Source organism: Papilio xuthus, unplaced genomic scaffold, assembly GCF_000836235.2.
Source record: "Papilio xuthus unplaced genomic scaffold, Pxut_1.1 DF827714.1, whole genome shotgun sequence".
NCBI lineage: Eukaryota > Metazoa > Arthropoda > Insecta > Lepidoptera > Papilionidae > Papilio > Papilio xuthus.
This window is the reverse complement of record NW_013530935.1, coordinates 3,484,641-3,505,245: the sequence shown is the minus strand read 5'-3', so window position 1 is coordinate 3,505,245 and position 20,605 is coordinate 3,484,641. Positions and strand designations below refer to the sequence as shown.

At 32.5% G+C, this 20,605-nt stretch overlaps 1 protein-coding gene across 7 annotated transcripts in view; it reads left to right on the top strand.

Moving 5' to 3' along the window:
• The first annotated feature begins 738 nt into the window (after positions 1–738).
• pyd (zonula occludens-like protein polychaetoid) overlaps positions 739–20,605 on the top strand; it is a 59,770-nt gene continuing 39,903 nt past the window's right edge. For 3 of the 7 annotated variants that reach the window (XR_001227836.1, XM_013310563.1, XM_013310557.1), the window contains exons 1-3: positions 5,691–5,878; positions 18,870–19,198; positions 20,093–20,234. Coding sequence is in view for 6 of the 7 variants with exons in the window: in XM_013310563.1 (XP_013166017.1) it covers positions 19,041–19,198; positions 20,093–20,234 (300 nt within the window). In the remaining variant the exon portion in view is untranslated. Of the gene's footprint in view, positions 789–5,690; positions 5,879–18,807; positions 19,199–20,092; positions 20,235–20,605 lie in introns of those variants that run through there. The other 4 variants (XM_013310559.1, XM_013310565.1, XM_013310561.1 and 1 more) reach the window with 4 other exon arrangements.

The following is a 20,605-nucleotide window of genomic DNA, read 5'->3' as shown; positions in this document are numbered from 1 at the left end:
CATAAAAATCGGTCAAGCCGTTTCGGAGGAGTATGGTAACTAACATTATTATACGAGAATTACATACATGAGATTAAACATTGCGATTTAAGAGATTGGAATATACTTAGTTGCTATTTTATTTAGAAATCCCTACTGTAATATTAAACACACATCTATTTTTTTTCTTCATCGCTGTATTCTTTTCAGACTGGTCGTGGTCATCACGTATCGGTAACCCAATTCACGAGGCGCCGCCTATCCTCCCTAAGGTCTGATTTTGTATATTGGTGTAGGAGGACAACTACAGCCGCTATAATATAGTAAATCTCATGGGGGACCCCTTTCCTGGTCCGGTGCCCTCCACTTTCCCATGCACCATCTATAATAGACCTAATTTTTTGTTGCTTTCATTAATATAACATCTTGGATTTCAAATTAATTACAGTTCGAAGATAGTCTTACTGAAATAACGATCGCGTACATTTTTAATCCCTTTGAAACAGGGTAATAAACGGGTACAGAGCTGTGCCAACTCTTTAATTATAAAAAAGCTATAATCCCCACGGTGATTGTAGTATTTAAATGAGTTTCATTGTTCTGTCGGAAGCTGCGTGTTAATAATGTATCCGTCGTGTCCTTTGCGCTTCGTTGTAACTTTCGGTAATGTTACAAAGTCATTTTTATTGTAATAAATAAATTTATAATAACGCCATCTATATTTGTATATTTAAATTAACATTTTTTGTTTCAGGATTCAGTGTAAATGGTGCCAAAGACAACATGGTGATGAACCTCAACTTAAATAGGTTAGTTTTAATGTTTTTTTCATGATATTTGCTTTTTTTTAACAAGAGCGTTCCCATTCCTTAAAAGGGACAATAATTGCGCTTCGTCTGGTTTTTACGCATATGTATAGCCGTATTTTAACAAACACAGTTGTGTTTTATTATCCTTTGGGTCACAATCCTCAGCGTAATTTTTTACATTTCACAATATATTTGAAGGTGAATTTACGGGTAATATTCAAGTGTTCCTAGATTAAGCTGGCAATTGCGATAATTGGTATTAATTCCCTAACTTTAAACCTGTATAAATCCAGGTCTAATGCCGTATAAATTAACGTGACGGGAGCGCCGGCGGGGGATCAGACTAGTGCAATTAATTCCTCTACACGCAAACCCCACAGCCACTTATAAACATGAGAAGGAAATTATTCACATGTAGATAATAAATAAATATAATATAGTTTAGTTTTATTTTTAAATTGAATGTTATTTTAAGAATTAGTATACGCTCAAACTTTTCCAGCCAAGTATGAGATTTAGGTCATAATGGCTTTATCTTTTGCGTATAAAAGTTGTAAACTGCTCAGTGCTGTCAATCTTTGCAATGCTTAATATCTGTAAAAAATTAAACCTCCTACAGAAAGTATATTTTCATGGAATGTCTATCAAGTTCGCTTGACGTGTCTGACGTGAACATCCATATTGAAGGTATAGAGTTGTGCAGTCTACGTAATCCCCGTGTTAATTGATCGGCTAGTTGTTGGCCGTCGACACTCGCTAGGTACCTACGCGCATTTCCAAGCGCACTCTGTTCAAAAGCATAGAAACTCGACGGAGGGATTTTATGGAGAAAAAAAGTTTTTCATGGGATTGAAAAATTGCACAACTCCCGACGACTCAACCGACAATCGGTAGGATTATGCGCTTACTTCTCGGACGATCTGTTGGTCGATAAATCGATCTTTATAGTCGGATTTGCGGCTTATCTCGATAATAATTTAAAAACAAATAATAATCAATTGCATTAATAAATTAACACATCCCAGCTGATTGAAGATTAACTCAAAAAGTATTTACGTAGGATTTTCATAAACAACAGAGTATTGTAAGTTTGTTTTTTTTTTAATTTGGCGACAAGTGAAGGCAAATTTTAGCTACATTTTATTTTACCGATGTAGAGTTAGGTATTGTAGCTGCGTTCTTCAAACTGTAATTAATCGAGCAACTAGTTGAAAAACAAATCGTTATTCGCCGGTTATTTTGCTGATTCGCTGTCTGCAAAATGTAGTATTTACTTAATGCGCTTCAAGCAGTTTTCCAGACGGACCGAGCCTACTCCTGGCTTTGTTTGAATACTTTATTTTTGCGTCCTTGATGATTGAGTTCAGTTTTTGTCAAGTTCAATGTGCGAGAATAGACTCGAATCCCGAATATATAATATAAAAACCTTATTTGTTACCTATGTTTTCTTCCAGACTATGTTGTACATTTATGCCAAATTTCACCGAGATCCTTGTAGCCGTTCCGGAGATCTCTTAAAATAAACATCCATCCATCTAAACATTCGTACATACAATATTAGTAAGATAAGAAATAAGATTAAATGTGCTGGATACGCCTTGAATTTGAATAATTATTATTACTTATTCTCAATGTTATACGACTTAGAACATAAAAGGTGACGTAACCTCATTGAAATAGGCACCCAGCTGCTAAGGAAGCTTAGAAACAGCGTGAGTTTTACACCACATCGAGAAAAGTACGAACAAAGCCGGCACACGTCAGATGATAAAGTGATGTACTAATATATCGATAGTTAATATCGATGTATTAGCACCATATAACTAAAACTAGTAAATGTAATGAAACACATACAATTGGTTATAATAAAAATAGAAATATTACGCTTATAAAAATACTATAATATTATGACTAAGTCATTTATGTCTGATGTATTATATAAAACAACAATCTTTGCTATATTCAAGGGCAAATATTCAGTTACTGCAACCCTAACGCCTTTCTACAATCAAATAAAAAGAATTATACTATATTTAAATTATAAATTAATTAAAAAATATGATTGATTAACTTAACAACATTTATTTCTTTTGTAAAAAACAAGACGTTAAATAACTGGTTATATTTTATCGATTAACAAATAGCACAACCCTATTTCTAGTGTTATTATTGCCAGGATATTAAATGTAACCGCGATACTTCCTGCCGCTTGCGGAAGGGCAATATTCTCTATGGCGTATAAACTTGTAATATTAAACTTTAGAACAACTCCAACTTGTTATATATGTATGAGTAGGAAGCTTTGTCAAATTAATTTGTTTAAAACAACCATATGGATTAACTATATATTGCTATTATACACTATAGGCTTCGAATCCCGTCATGTACCAATGTGTTTTTTGATTTACATGTGTTCATTTATCCGACGTTATTACGGTGAAGAGGAAATATCGTGAAGCAACCTTCACATATCTGCGAAAAATTCAAAGATATGTGTGAAGTCAGCCCGCACTGGGAAAGGAAACTTAGGTTAGGCTCCGAGCATCTCAGTGGGTACGTATAGTGAGCTGATGATGAGTTAATTATCGACGGAATAAACATAAACAAGACGACTATTGCATGGTTCTTACAAGATTAAAAATCGTCCACCATCGTGATTTAAACTTCCATATTGTCGGAAATATAAGTATATAATTCTTATTATTGCGATATCAAGTAGAAGTATGCATATAAATTTATTGAATTGCATCAGTCAGGTAAACATGAATATCGAGAGTTCATCATCAACCTGCCCTTATCCCTATCGAGGGTCGGCACAGTATGTACTACTCCTCCATACATCTCTATCAGCCGTCATATCCGAGTCTACCCCCTTTTTACGCATATCCTCTTCCATACAGTCATTCCATACTTTTTGAAACAAACATGAATATTGAATAGTTATTAGATGAAATAACAATGCTTGTCTTTTATTACATTGACTTAATATTATTACGACATAAAATCTGGACTTTTGTAATTTGTTGCTGGTAGCTGGTTAAGGACTAGCAAAATGGATTTATTAAATAAAAAAAAATAAGTAACAATACCTTTGAGCTTTTTTTGTCTTTTTTACCTATTTAAATTAATATTTCTCAATTACAAACAACTTAATCCAGAAGTGAAATATTTTTAAGGATCCGTACCTCGAAAAAAACGGAACCCTTATACGATTACTTTGTTGTTCGTCGGTGTGTCGGGCAAGATCCTTTTTTTATCAGAACCATTTTTTTTTCAAAAGTAAACACGGGTAACTAGTTTATACTAATCTATAATAATTCATTTGGAGTGTAGCCAGAAATAGAAGATACAATTTATGGAGATTGATTCATTTGAACTATTTGTTGTTTTGTCTCGCATAAATATTCTGATGTAACAAATTACATTATACTAGAATTTGCTCATTACTTGTTCCATATCATTTAAAAAATTGCTTTTTACGCGTCTAAATTTCACGAATATCCGTTTGCGAAATTTCCCTATAAAGATAATCCCTAACATAACGGGAACTAATCTTTTTATAAGTAAATAAAATTATTATAATATATTAAATAAAACTACCACAATAAATGATACAAGAGAAATAACTATCTGTAGTTGTATAAAATAACAATTTTAAACGAACCCTATTCCATTTTACGACTTTTTAATTGGTATTAACTCCCACGTTTAAAGTGTTTAATATTCCGTTATAAAAAACGATCAAAGATAAAAATACAAATTTGGAATATTTTTTAATCTTTTATTTTACTATTACAAAATATTTAGAATCTTCGGCAATTAAGATTATGGAGCTTATGATTAAAATAAAAATGTGCCACATTAAATGACTGGCTGGTGCGTTCTTCACCGTACCCAAAAAAAAAATTAATTATTTTTCTTTTAAAAAGTGACGTAACATGCATTTAAACAAACGTTTTTTTAGCTTTTAGTCATTTCAAATGTCAATCTAGGTAACATATGTTTAACCTGGGTCATCAACTGACCTAAATTCGTCCATGCCACTTCATATCAATGGCAAAGAAATTTCATAACTATTTGAAAGCAATTTAATGTTTTTTAAGTCTACACTCGAGTGTAGGTATACGGCTTTCATTGCAGAGATCGCCAACATTTTATTGGTCGGTTGTTTGTAAAAGTTTTATGCGCAATTTTATTCATACGAGTCAAATGATGGAAATATAATTCCAATATAAGTTTTTTTTATACAATTTATAAACGTAAAATGTTTAGCTATTTACAATTTTATAGTCTGCTTTGTGAATTACATAAACTTTCGTGCGCCTTATGTTCCTAAATGTTTTTAAAAATGTTCCCGAGGGTTTTGCTAGACGTAAGTTACCATGCTGATACATATCTGTTTGATGCAAGCTTAATTTATCTTTATTACTCAAAGTTGGTAGGCGCCCCGTCCAGACGGTGCCGTTATATTTTTGACGCATACTCTATGCACGGCAATGCAATCGATGTACTTAGTCGGATGTGTGCAACATATGCCACTAAAATAGATATTGTAGATTAGGCCTAAGTATGCAAATATCTTGAACATGTTTAGTCTAAAGTCTAAACTTTGAAAACAAAGACTTCTATCGTAGTAATATTTCAAATTAAAGGTATGTTAATTTTTCTTAAGCTAAAAACCCATAGAAAACCTATCATTTTTTTTTGTGTCGTTACGTTGACAGTAAGATATTGTGATTTATATGGTATGGGTAGTGATGATAATAATAATAAGCATACGTTCGGTGTATTGATGTACTATTAAAATGTAAATTTAGAAGTTTTTGTCACACCGGTGAATAAACAGTCATATCCACATAAATATAACTTTTCAGTCTTGGATTCTTTGGCAGACGGCCGATGCGGAGTCCAGTCAACGTCGACGCGGCCGCAGCGACGCGTCGACGCGCGCGGACTGACGCATACAAGTTGAAAATTTTAACTTTTCAAAAATCGAACATGTTCTTTTTTAAATAATTTGGAAAGGCTTATCAACATCACTATCAAAAAGTAAAAAGTGAAAGTGAAAAAATAAAAATAAAATTGTTAATGTAAAAAAAGCAACTATTTAATTATACTAATGTTAATAAAATATAAATAATATTAATAAATTAATGGTATTTTATCTAATTATATCGCAAAATATTATAGTAAAAAGTGAAATTCGTTATCCAGTGTGCTAAACTTCAGAGAAAATTATATTTTTAGACGTGTAAATCGTTGACCTGTACGAGATCGGATGTGAAAATATTTCGCAGGCGGATCTTCTTAATGACAACTGCACACATGATAATTGTGTGTTCCTTTAAGCGGCGCTAACATAATTTTATTAATAAATTTCGACCTAACCACACCATCATAGGCTCCATTATCCTGTATCATAATGAATACACGCGGATTAATTCTTTTTTAAACCCTTTGTCTTTAAATGAAGCTTATAACGGAAGTTAAATATGTACGCAGTAATTACTAACAACTTTACCTATCTATACCTATACTTTGCATTTAAAAACCAGAATAATGTCTAGCTGTTATTTTTTTTTAATCTGGAATAGACAAATAATACGGTAATTAGCAATAAACATGATTTGTTTTTCTATAAATAACAACAATAAATAGTTATAATGTCAGCAATTGGCAGAACAGAAATACAAAAAAGAAGAAAAAGAAATTCTTAATTCAAAAATTGGCTTGATTATGTCCCCTTTCAATTAAAAACATGTGGGCGGCAAAACAAAGGATGATGTGATCGTGGAGTCGTTACGTATTATTAGACGAAAAGAAGTAAATACTCTCGGTCAAAGCTCTTCTGACATCATGATTTTTTTTTATTATTTATGAAAAGTACGGATAAGAGTTCATTATCTCCCAGTATGATCAATTTTAATATATATTCTCTCTAGTTTTGGACCTTAGAATGATAAGTTTCTTTCCACTTATTAGACAGTAAAGACCTTTTGAAAACTTTCAGTGGCTTACAGTTTTTTGCGATATATTTAAATGTACTTGTAATTTCCTTGTAAAATTACGGTTCTTCTTAATGTTAAAAGCTTAGATTGTAAACGTTGTTATTATAATTTCTCTTTTAATACAGAAAATAGACTAGATTTTTGATAAATTATTTTCGTTGTTGTTTATATTTTTTTCTAATTTAATTATAACAGGTAACTAGTCAAAGGCTCAACTTAGCTTAGCAGAGTAGGACCAATATTGTGATTAAAACGTACAATATATCTGCAACATAAATCAAAAGATATAGCGATGTCAACACATAATGAAAATGTTGACGATAACGCAAAAATTATACAACAAATAACTTTGATTAAATAACATCACGAAAAGGAAAATGAAATTATTCAATGCCATTTCTTTCGTTTATTCTTGAAGACATTTGTTTGCTGACATCTATCGGTAAAGGTATTTGTGCGCATGTAGTATAATTAAAAATTGCCGTATAATCAACTTAATAAATAACAAATATTTTTATAATATAGAGTTGGCAAGATTGTACCAAAAAATCTATCAATTTAGTGAGTTATTGAGCAAGGAAAATTGTAGATCGAGATTATTGAACCACTTTCCATTTCGTAAGCGCTTTTGTAATCGATTAACAATTCTTACTTTTTCTAATTTTATAATTAATATTTAGATGGATGGATGTTTGTTTGAAGGTATCTCCAGAACGGCTACATAGATCTCGCTGAACTTTGGCATAGATCTAGAACATAGTCTAGAAGCGTTTTCTGTTTCGCATAACCTACTAATTAAGTTTTTATTTTCCCTACGCACTGAATCGCGGGCGATGGTGAAGTCAGCAAATGAGCAGCTAATCGTCTAATTTGTTGATCCGACGACGATGGAGATCCGCAATACCAGAATGATTGCAGATTAATATGTTTTAGTACACTTACTTCGACAGTAGATTCCCGGTCATATTTACTAAATTTTTCTAAATTACGTAGAATAATATTGTTATGCGTACAAATAAAAAAAAAAACTTCGTCTTAATTTTGTTGGTAAATCTCCTGGAAGTATCGAGGTAAAAGGAAAAGAAAATTTATTGAGGACCCTAGCAATTTGATGGCAAATGGAATTGATAGGGATTATTGAAATTTAAAACTCAAGGAAAATTACGTGAAGTTGTTTTTCGTATTGAAATAAAACGAATTTATTTCGTGAAATGTGATACAATCGGCTAATGTACTCTTAAAACATTTTAAGATGGCGGAGATGTTTTTTGTATCGCGAATTTTATTTCCTCATTGTTTTTTGTATAACTTATGAATTTGTAATGTTGTTTGAATATAATATCGTGTACAATAATAATAAACCATGTATTCTAGACTTACATTTACTTACTTTACTTCCTTTAATTAATTTGAAAGCAATTTTGAAACGTAAGAATTTTGTAGTTCAAAAAATCAACTTGAATATTATAAGAATCAAAATTAAACCTATGTATATTTATAAGTTAGTAAAGTCAAATTTTTATTGTAGACAGTTTAAACGTCGGCAGTAAACCTACTTATAGAAGTTATGTCGGAGAACGCGACATGTCGTGTGTGACATAATTTATGTGTCGTACTTCAAAAAGATTTATAAAGTCTTAGTATCAATTATGTGATCTTTGTAATCACGTAATGATAATCCAAATGATCGTAGTAGTTTCAATTGCATTGAACACACTTGGCCAGACAAGTTCCGTGTGTACGGGCTCTTAGGATCGTACATTTGTGTTAAATCGGGTCACCGTAAGCGACCCTCGTTTCGCGACAATACCCTCCATCCAATTCCCAATGTAAATCGCCTGTCGAGAAGGAATTGCGACGATTTTTTATAGTATTTTAACATTAATTGGGCGTTTCAATTCTCAACAGATAGGTTGGAGACATTTTTATTTTATTCTTAAGATTATGTGATTTACTAAACATAACTAGATATAAAAAAAAAACTTGGATAATAGCAGAAGTAGTCTGATATTTAAATGAGGTCTGTCGGTCATCAGTGATGAATAACATGAACGAATATAAAAGTGTATTCATGTATGAACAATTTATAAAAGCCGTTTTCCTATTTGATTTATTCGTTTACCATATTCATGATTTATTCGAAATTAATTCACATCGAGCGAATATGGGTCGACCAAGCAACAAGTTGAAACCATGTGCAAGATGTCAACTCGGCCAACGAACTAATATAGAACGAATTAAATCTGAAACACCAAAGTACTCATTGTATATTTTGAGAAACACGTATGAATCTTTGTTATTTAAAAAAAATATAGATATGATATATCTAGAAGTTAGGCCTAAAAAGATAGATAGACAACGTAATGACTATATAGCGCCCGCGATTCCGTCCGCGCGAAATTAAGAAAAAACCGAACTAAGTTGCCTCAGTGTTCATCGAGACAATGTTACATTTACATTTTACGTTCCGGAGATATCTTCACACGAACACCCGTCCATCCGTCCATCTAAACATTCGCATTTTTATTATTAGTAGGATTTATCAAACGTCAATAATTAAATATTTTATTTATATTGCATATTAAATATAATTAACTGTACCAATGCATGCAGTTAAATAGGAAGTGGTTCTGTTTCGTGTAATTTATTAATATATTTGTTGCTGCCATGTTGCAGTCTATTTAAGCTTTAGGCCAACTGGTACTTCACCGATTTTAAAATATGTCTGGCTCCTATTATGTAATCGGGTACTGTTTCAAATATTTTTGAAAAAAAAAACACAGATGCGTCACGTATAGACACTTTACGTTACATGAGAGAGACGACAGATATAATAATAATAATAACATTGACAATAGAAAGAGAGGAAGCTATACGCAGTTTGCATTGTTTATCGGTATAAGTTACAGTGTACAAAAATGTTACAAAATGCATATCTTTCTTTTTTTATTATAACGCTATAACAATAATAACAGTGTAGAAATGACAATGTAAAGGATAGAATACGCATTTAAATCTCGCGGAAATAATACGGGAATAGTTGGAGCTCGGCTGTGGCGCGGTGCAAACAACTGAAGCTTTTTATGTATATGTCACCGTCAGATTGCAAACATCGCCAGTTTATAATGTCACTCGCCATAATATTATGTAGTTTCGGCAAAATGTGAGCTAAATCAATAAAACTTTGTCTTCGATTACAACTGAACAAACTAAATTATAATTAGTATATTTTCTGGCTTAAAACCTAACAACTACCTACTACTTGGTTAGATTAGTGTAAATTGTCAAAATAAATTATTAGTTCAGTTAGCAATTTACTGTTAGTAATGATAGTTCTAGTGTGATTTTAAAATAACTAAGTTTACAAAGTGACGGTGACATATATTAGTATAAGCTTATATTTTATGCACGGACAGACAGACTGGCTGCTCTCATCTCGATTAGTTTTCGCAGCCATCGGTGCGAAAAGTCTTTCTGAGCGAAATACACTTCCCTGGTGACTTTTACGCTTATTAAATGATTTTCATCCTATTGTATTTAAAAATACACGAAAAGAGCTATTTTAGAGATATCATCATCTAAGGCGCTACAGCCGAGGGTGAGTCTGAACTTGGTCAAGTAAATTTCTCCACACCGCTGCTCGTTTGCCCTCTTCTCTTATTATAAAATAAAAAAAAACTCTAAAACCTCACTGAGGGGCTTGAAGTAGTCCCAAATTATGGGGTGACTTGAACAGATATTCATAGAAGATACAGTATAATTATTCATTTTACAGTAGTTGCTTCGTATGCAGGCATTGTTCCTTTTAAACTCGGTTAATAAACTACAATGGAGAACATTTACCATATTGTACATTCGCAATTCTCAACTGGCACCATTACCACAGAGTACATGCATACAGAAGCGTTAATTATTTGCGTCGGAAAGCTTCTAGTTCTATACTCTATTCACTCGATATCATCCATACTAATAAATATGTTATTAAATCAAATCCAAAATTATTGCTTTATTAACATGTTTAAAGTGCTTTGTTTATTCTATTTTATGTATTTTATATTATGAATTAGTAATATAATACTGAAAAAAAGGGAGAATAAATTCGATTTAATCATGATTTTTTATTTAGAACATGTATAAAAGCATACTGTTATCCCTGTCATTCGCTGTGAAAGAAAAGGGATGGAATGTCGTGACTTTGGAAACATTTCCTAAGTTATAAAGGTAAAATATCTCTGAACTGTCGACAATTTCGATGTTTTAGATAAAAGTAGCCGTCGGCCGTGACTTGGTCGTCGCGAAAAAAATAATAATAGTAGTCTATGACTTTAATAGTGTTGTTTCTATAATATAAGTACTATGGCTCAATAACTCCTTAACCATATATTTTGTATTTTCGTCCTTCTTCTAGCTTAAAGTATATTTACTGATGTTTATTTTGGATTACAATACCTCCATTACTCCATTACCGAAGTGACTGCACCCATGGGTATTGTAATATTTCTAATAGCGTTACATCAAGCTAAAAGCAATCATAACACGATGGATTAAAGTTCATAATAACTGTTGTAATTTGACATTATACCGTGAGAAAATTGGGTCGGAGTTAGTAAGTAAACATGTACGAAAAGTGTTAAGTGACGTCAAATATACGGACAATGTTTGTCTGTACGTCACTTTCATTTAGTTATGTGTATTTTTCAATTCGTATGCTGATGAAGTACAAGTAAACTTCTTATTTCTTTTTATTTCGGGCTTTGGATGCATTTTTACATTCTCTGTACCATAGGGTGACTGACGTTTCGCTTTCTTACAATGACTTTCTGGTTGATATATAATATTCAAATTTAAAGACTTACATTCATTTATATAAAACTTTTCGAAGTTCTCTAAACGTTAATTACAAACTAGATATATATTTAAACTAAAACATAAGCTAATAATTTATACTATATGGAGTAAACTACATACTAAAACTAAACAAAACTAAAAATAAAAGTAAATAATGTAATGCTTTCATACTGATTTTTTAGCCGACTTCAAAAAGAAGGAGGTTATCAATTCGTCTGTATCTTTTTTTATGTGTGTTATTTAATTTCCTTTATATTGACTATCGCCGTCGTCATATTTCAACAACATAAATTACGTTTAGTAGAAATCATACAACATTGTATTTAATATAAACTTGATATCGCCCGCGACTCCGTCAGCGTGTATTTAAAAATTTATAATTAGTAGCCTATGTGTTCCTATAGACTATGATTTACTTCCATGCCAAATTTCATCGAGATCGATTGAGATGTTCTAGAGATACGTTTTAAAAAACATCCATCCATCCAAACATTCGCGAGCATAATATTAGTAAGATAATTTTCAACATGTAATAATTAATTTCCATTTGTACAGTTTTAAATTGGCCATATAAAATACAGTATTGATGCATTTGTGATTACACAGATATTACCTCAATGTTTGGGGCACCGTCACCCAATTGACGGGTAACGAACGTGATGGACGGGAATTTTAATTAACATGCCGTCATGCGGGCTGCGACAATGGACACAGTTATTTATGAATTTGTCACTGCACAAGAGCGCAATTATCTATAAATTTATCTGTCATTTATCTCAATTGGGAGAAATGATAACAATCAGTGTTCAAAGAACCTAAAGATATATTAATGTTTATAATATTGATATACAGTCGAACCTGGATAAGCGAGAGTCCAAGAGACAGCGATATTTTTTTCGCTTATAGAATTTTTCTCCAACCCAAGTTTCCGCTTATGAAGATCGTCAGTCAGAACCGGACAATGTCTCTCATTAATAGAGAAGCGAGATTTTCCAACTTTAAATGTGTATCAATGCACACCAAACTACTGGAGATTTGATACTTTGTATAGAAGTTTCCATTATTGCATAGACAAACAGGATATTATTAAATTCATCCACTAAGTATTACTAATTCGTCAACTATTCTTATTTCTAATATTTTAAAATTCATCCTCCACCTAAATAAAATCGCAATCATTCATACATCTTCTATTATCAGTAACCATTTTTCTTACTAATATTATAAATGCCAATTTGGATGGATGGATGTTTGTTTGGAGGTGTCTCCAGAACGACTGGACGGATCTCCCTGAAGTTTGGTATAGATGTAGAACATAGACTTTAAGAAAAGATAGGCTACTAATCACTTTTTTAGTTCCGCACGGACAGTCACGGGCAACAGCTAGTTTTTAAATATTTCCTAAAAATATTTATAGTGGTAGTCAAGTAAAAAATGTCGTCAGTATCATTAGAAAGACATTTAAACGAACCGACAGCGTTCCACGAAAATATATAATTGGCATTAAGGCAAAGAGGAATGAATTCCTATTGGATCGACCATACGAGGCTCGGCTACACAAACAAACAGAAAGATTTACAGCATTCACGTAAATAGATTAGTATAAGAATTGTTTAGACTATCGCTTTCAACGCCGTCTACAAGATATAAAAGTTAATGAATGAATTTAGATACAATGGAATTGTTACACGAAGAATAAAACTTTTTCATATACAATATTAGTTTCAAAAGAGTTTTTATATCTTTGTCGGCGGTGGAAACTGATGTATCAAATATTCTCTTTGTGACTATATATCGACGAATTCTCCGTACGTGTGCAATTAATAAAAAATACATTATTTGTAACCTATGTGTTCTTTCAGACTATGTTCTATATATTTGCCAAATTTCATCGAGATCCGTTCAGCCGCTTTGGAGATACCTTCAAACATCCATCCATCTATTCAAACATTTGCATTTATAATATTAGTAAAAAGAAAGATTTATAAAATCATATTCGAGAAAGAAAATTAAAAAATCTATATATAAGCATACGATTGTTTATTTCTTTTGTTAGAAATCAATGCAGACTGCAGTTTATAATAATAATAACTGACCCAAATAAAATAATTGGCCGTAGACAAGTGGTAGTCCCGCCAGACAAGATGGCCTTGCGTATAACGCTCTAATAAAAACTTGAACGTTTCGTTGTTTCATCTGTTATGAAAGATATCACTGGGGAGCAGATAAATGAAATATATATTCTATTAGCTGATTTATTATGTTATTAGTTTTGAGAAATAGTGAAGAAGTATAAGTTTTTATAGTATAAAAAATATATATGGCCTAACGAAGGATTATTATTTTTTATTATTATTATCAAAATCCTAGCCAGAGGGCACTGCAATCGGCTTTATTACATCATTTTGTAATGTTTGCGAAATTAATTCCATATTTTTCCACAATATGTCGAGGTTTTCTATATTTCTGGTCAGGCTATACATTTATGTGAGAAAAAATATTTAGTCTGAAATATTTTTGGAGTGTTGGTGTTAGTTTAAAATATTATTTCTATTTGAAACTAACTGTCGCCCGCGACTCCGTCCGCGTGGATATATATAAAAAAACTTAATATATAGATAAGTTAAATAAAAAGCAGTTGTTCAAGGCATACATTCGAAAAAAAGGAATAAATAATATGCTATGTCCGTCTCCTGGCTCTAAGCTACCTCCTCACCAATTTTCAGCCATATCGGTAAAGCCGTTCGTAAGTTATAAGTAGTGTAACTAACACGACTTTCTTTTATATATTTATTATTTATTATATTAATATTTTGGACTTGAACAAAAATAATACAAAGTTCAGGTCCATCTTTACATGACTTTAGAATCACGGAGACCATATGTTACTTACATACAATCTGACAATGAGAAATGATGCTTCATTTGTATGAATGCATGACAAGTCCAAATAAAAACTCAACAGATCGTATGAATGGTGTTGCGCAGACGTTGTTTATTAACAAATATAATATGTATAAATCAAGTCTTGAGACGGACATTTGTAACATTGATTGTTGTGACTTTAAGATGAATAGTATATGACGTCGGTGGCTCAGTGGTCAAGCACTTGACTTGCAATCTGCAGGTCCTGGGTTCGAATCCCGCCATGTACCAATGTGTTTTTCGATTTCCGATTTACATATGTACATTTATCCGACGTTCTTACGGTGAACGAAAACATCGTGATGCAACCTGCACATATCTGAGAAGAAATTCAAAGATATGTGTGAAGTCAACCAACCCGCACTGGGCCAGCGTGGTTGACTATGGCCTAATCACCCTTAACTTAGGGTAGGCTCAGAGCCCCTCGGTGGGGACGGTGAGGACTGATGATGACGAATACATGACGCATACTAAAATCTTTGTGTGATGATTCCTGATAATACGGTACATACTAATAGATCTGTTTAATTCAGGGTATTACAGATTTCCATGGACAGCGGTCACTTCGCTATTCTGCCGCTCGCTCGTTTGACACCCTATAAAAAATCAAAGGAACCCAACTTCTTTGTTGCCGTAATATCGTAGACACCAGACATTTTCGGCGACGTTGGTCGGAAATGAGTAATAAAAGCCATAGTATATCATAATCCTTTTCCGCATATCCAATGCACCATTGTTTGTTTATTGCATTTTATGGTTCATTACTCTGTGACAGTAATTTATATCAAAATTAATTTAATAAAGAACCCATTACGTTTAATGCAACGTGTTTCCTTTTCTTTTTAACCATTATATTCATGATAACTTAATGATGTTATAGTAATAAAAAAATGCATAATTTAAAATATTTTTTCACATTAATTTGTGATATTAACAACTGTATACTATTATTTATCGAAATATTAAATTTAAAAAAAAACTGAGGTATTCAAACTTTTCGTTTGTTGTCTTTGTTTACTCAAGGAGAATGAGCGGGATGGTAAGATGTTTTATATGATAGTTTTGACAATGGAAACACACAGATCTAATACTTGGTTTCCGACTTTTTGCGCCTATGTCCTTTTCTTTACTATAACGACCGTTATTAAACTTCGCCCTCCATTCAATTAATCGACTCGCATCTTCCAGTTATTGAACGTAATGAAATTTACTTTAAGATGCTAGGTTTCATACGATTTCTATTGTGTAACATCTATTTATGCAATAAAAGAAGCTCTTCCAATTTTCTAACAGATATTGTTGCTTGACGGCGAGTATACACCAACATTTCTTTAGAAAAACATATTGATATCTCTATTTTATCAATGTCTTCTTCACATTCTAAAGTTACTGTTAATAACGACACTTCAATTTGGTTATGGTCATTAGTATTGTTTGTTCGAAGATTTTCTATGGCCACTTAAAATCTATCATTTTTATTGCATCAAATCAATTGCCTTTATATTCAAACAATATAACACTTATTTCTTCTACAACTTAAAATGTATCACAACGTATATCTTGCTTTCTGTATGCGTTTGGAATTTAATTATGCGGTGCACAGATTGTAGTATCCTCCACCGTCGGTCACCACAAAGGCTATGTTTATCTTTATGACTAAACTCAAGTATTTCCATCATAGACAAAGGGCACATTTAAGGCTCTCGTGACTTAAAAAAATATTTCTATTAAAAAATGTATTTTCACGCAAGTAGTGATTAGTAGTTAGTCTTATTTTAAAATATCGCTTTGTATATTTTATCTCATAGTTTTTATAAACATCTGAAAAAAAATGTAATTGCTGCCGCGTATGGAACAAAGGACTATAATGCCTAGCCCGAATATTTGTGACAATCATTGTAGTATCGTCATCGACATTTTTTATAAGAGTAGAGTATAGAGTAAGGGCAAAGGAGCAGCGGGAACGCCATAGCGTTAATCGATGCCCATGGACATCTGCAAGATCAGAACATAATTGCTGATGACGATACGAAGTCGATTGTATCAAACATTCGTGCTCAACGTTGGATCGACACGAGGTATAGTAATAGTCAAATAGTCTTTGATCGTTCGTAAATTGCCAATAAAAAATTTGTCTGTTTACAGAAAGCGATGATGCAACCTTTTACAAACACGTAACAATTTCTGTACTAAACATTACGACTGGTGGTGATATGCAATAGACAGCTTTATTTGCTTTCCTATTAAAGTTGTAAATATTTCCTTTATTGATTACATTATTGTCCCATTCACGATTAGTTATACCATAAAGACCGTTTGACTGTTATTTAAAAAGAAAATGCCGCGAATTTATATATTTTATCTTTACCTTACTATATTTACTTTTACCTTATAGTGATATCTTTCTTAACCTAGAAAATGAAGTAAAAGAAATTGTCATAGTATAAAGTCTATTTTAAAACATTATGCGTCAGTTATTCTAAACAGTTTCTAACCGACGAAACAAACGGATGAAGAATACTGATGAGTGCACGACTTTAGGTTTACCTCCTAATGTATCGTAGACGGATTTTAACACGTTTTCACATGGGATCGTTGAAAGATGTATGCGACAGTATATGCCAAACGGCTTTAGAACAATATTGCGTAAGAAAGTGAGTTAATAGAAAACTTTTTAGTTATTTTGTTATGTTTGTTTTTCTTTTCAAGTGAATATCATAGTTTGGTTTCTGAAATCTTTAACATTATTCCAATCTTCAAATATCTTATAGTGTATATTTTAAACTACACTATCATTTCATAGTCACGGGGCAACGTCCCAAAATTTCTCACGAGCAACGTTTTTTTTTATAACTATACCATTCATAATTACATCAACACCGGTGCGTTTATGCGTCACCCGGGAGATCTAAAAAGGAAAATAAACAGGAATCTTCCCTAAACTTATGGAATGCACGTAACGTCACCTTAGAGACCGGAATCCACGCTTTTTTGAGCTTAGCTTTAATCTCGTGAGATTTTTTTTAAATAAAACTAGAAATATATGAAACTGGATACATAGCGACTACATTTAATAACATCGTAGTCTTTATTCTTTATTTTAGTCATTGATTTCCACTGCCGAAACGACTGCAAAAAAGTACGGATGGATTAAGAACCTCCTCACATTTGGAATCAGTTAAAACATACTGTCATCTATTTTTATCTCTTTGAAAAGACAAAGATAACTATATGTTTGTAAAACCACATAATTAATGGTTTAATAATAGGAATTCGTAAATGTTGTTAGTTCGTTAGTTCTTGGAACTTCGTTGTTGAGACTAAACAAAGGGCCATTCATCTTGGGTTTCTTTGAGTGACCCTAAAACTTTCCTACAACTTACATTAGGATTAAAGTGATGTAATTCTTTCAAGGCCAATTCTATTTTGTATATTAACTGAAAATACCAAATCATTTACTTTTTTTTAATTAAGTATAAAAAGTCTACAGTTTTATGCCACTGAAATCAAAACTATTATGGCTTAGTCACCTCTGACTTGGGGTAGGTTCTCAGCCCCTCGGTGGAAAGTATCGTGAGCTGATGATGATTGTCTTGTTTGCATACTAATGTTTGTTTATGGGCAATTAATTTACAATGCACAAGTTGCTTTGGTATGCATTTAGTCATGAACAAATCGTTCCTCATCGTATAAATAAGCGTTGTGTAATGAAATATTCTTGATACGACACCTGACTAGAATTTACTGTGTTCATTTCAACTTGCAAAAGTCAGAGCCTACCTATGGAATTTTCGTCAATCAAATGTTCTAAAAATTCAAATTTATAACGCCTATTAAAAATGCCTAACGTATAATTGATCATTCTGACAAAAAGATTCTTAATATTGAAAAGAGGTTAAAGTTTGTCGCAGATTCAAAGTAAACTATTTATAGATTCGTGTAGCAATACAAAAATATACAAGGGCGCAAACCAATCCGACAAACACAAAACTTTGCCAGATGTGATCCCAAAATAAATACTTTCTATCTTTGGTAGCAAAATCATAATTTGTGAAAATATCAAAAATGTTTTAGAAGCAATATTCTCAACCTTTACCAACCCTTTTAGATCTAAAAAAATTTTATACTTTGTTTTTTTTTAAATAGTTCATGTAGTCGTTTCAATACTTACTATTATATTATCTAACCAAATCTTATCGTAACGGCTTATCGTTTATAACGTTTGTTCCTAATTGTAGCGAAACGCACCCGAATTCAGTTTGATAACATTTGTTTACACGCCAAAAATAAATAAATTTAGGTTATTTCAATCGCCGCGACGCTCTCGATACGACGTTTTACCATCTTTTTGCAAAAGTAAAAACAATTAAAAAAATAATTACCATAGATGTCAAGCACAACATAAAAATCGCGCCAGAAAGTGCCAAAAAAATAAAATAAAATTTTCAAAAGAAGAACACTAAAAAAAGTTATGCCGTCGGCAATGGACTTCGATCCATTCAGCCAAGCCGAGTGGAGTGATTCAAGTGACTCCACAGAGCCAGGGCCTTTGCCGCAACTGGGATACTTTGTGCCTGTAAGGTGTAGGTGCGACCGAGTGACGCGCCACGTGTGTCGGAGAAGCAGACGGTAAATATATCAATAGGGGTCGTTGACACCATATTTTGTCTATGCCACTGATGTGATTACATCAAAGATTGTTAGATTTTTTTTTATGTAATGAAGTCTATTGCTATGAACTTTAAATAGCCAGATCTCAAGGTATGTAAATTAATGCTAACAAAAATCTTTACGTATTTTCGCATGTTAAACATATTTTTTTGGGGGTTATTTGATTAACGGAGATCACATAATTGACTAGAATTTATTTTAGTACAGATGTTAAAGCATAGGTTCAAGCTGCGATTACAAAGATTTCTATTTTTGGTGTTCCTAAACGAACAGTAGCTTCTAATGGAAAAGGGCCGTCATTTTGCAATTCAATGTGACTAGCAACGGTAAATCCTGTTTATTATAATAAAAATCGTTAGCCTTTTGTCGATATTTCGCAATTGTTATAACAAGATAAGCAATCAGTACTTTTGTATGAACATAAAAGCTTATAAAAGGAAGTCTATTGTTTAAATTAATGTCGCAACACGTTTTCATCGCAAAGCCTTGCATTCTATACTTTTAATTTTCTATGTTACGACAAACGCTAGCTTTAAGGCGACAATATATTTAAAATATCAGTAAATATTGTACTATTAACCTCTAACGTCGTAGGAATCGTAGAAAGTTAGATAACCTCTTCACATATTTATTTCAAGATTCGATAGTTTGATAGAGGAAGTATCGTGACTGTCTAGCCACACTTCCTCTTTTCGAATTAAATTAACGTACCAGTTTGTGTCTGTTTCCACTATGTGAGTAATAACACGAATATGGTCGCGCGCTACCGCCTTATATCGGTCGTGTTGCTAGCTCCGCAGAACCTTAGCTCGATTTACTATTATTGTTAACCTCATAATGTCTCTCCAACAGAGAATCTCCCCGATCGCGTCGCTCGGTGTCGCAATGCTCGTGCGCGAGCGCGTCGCGGCGCTCATCTGCAGCGGCCTCACCCATGCCGCTGCCACCTCTCAACAACACCATGGAAATGTATGTCGAGCCTGTCGTCGAAGATGTAAGTAGTATAAGTAATTTGCCATAACAAACAAACAAAGGAAGGAGGAAGCCTTCTTTTCAAAGACCTGATCCTGGAACAAGGTTTACGTGAAATGAAGGCAATTAACAATATTCTACCGATTTGCTATTCAAAATGTTAAGGAGCAATTAATCAGATATTGTTTGATTGGTCTGATTTGCGTTTTTTTCATATATGTATAGAAAATATCAACATTATACTTATCTATTGGAAATATTGAATAAAGTAGGGTTGAGTATGAATCATTCACTCGGTTCTATGATTCTCAAAAGCCCACAGCTGTTCTATAAACATGAAAGCGCTTGTTTTTCAGTTGAGATTGTAGAGTCATGCACATAAAAGATCGATCG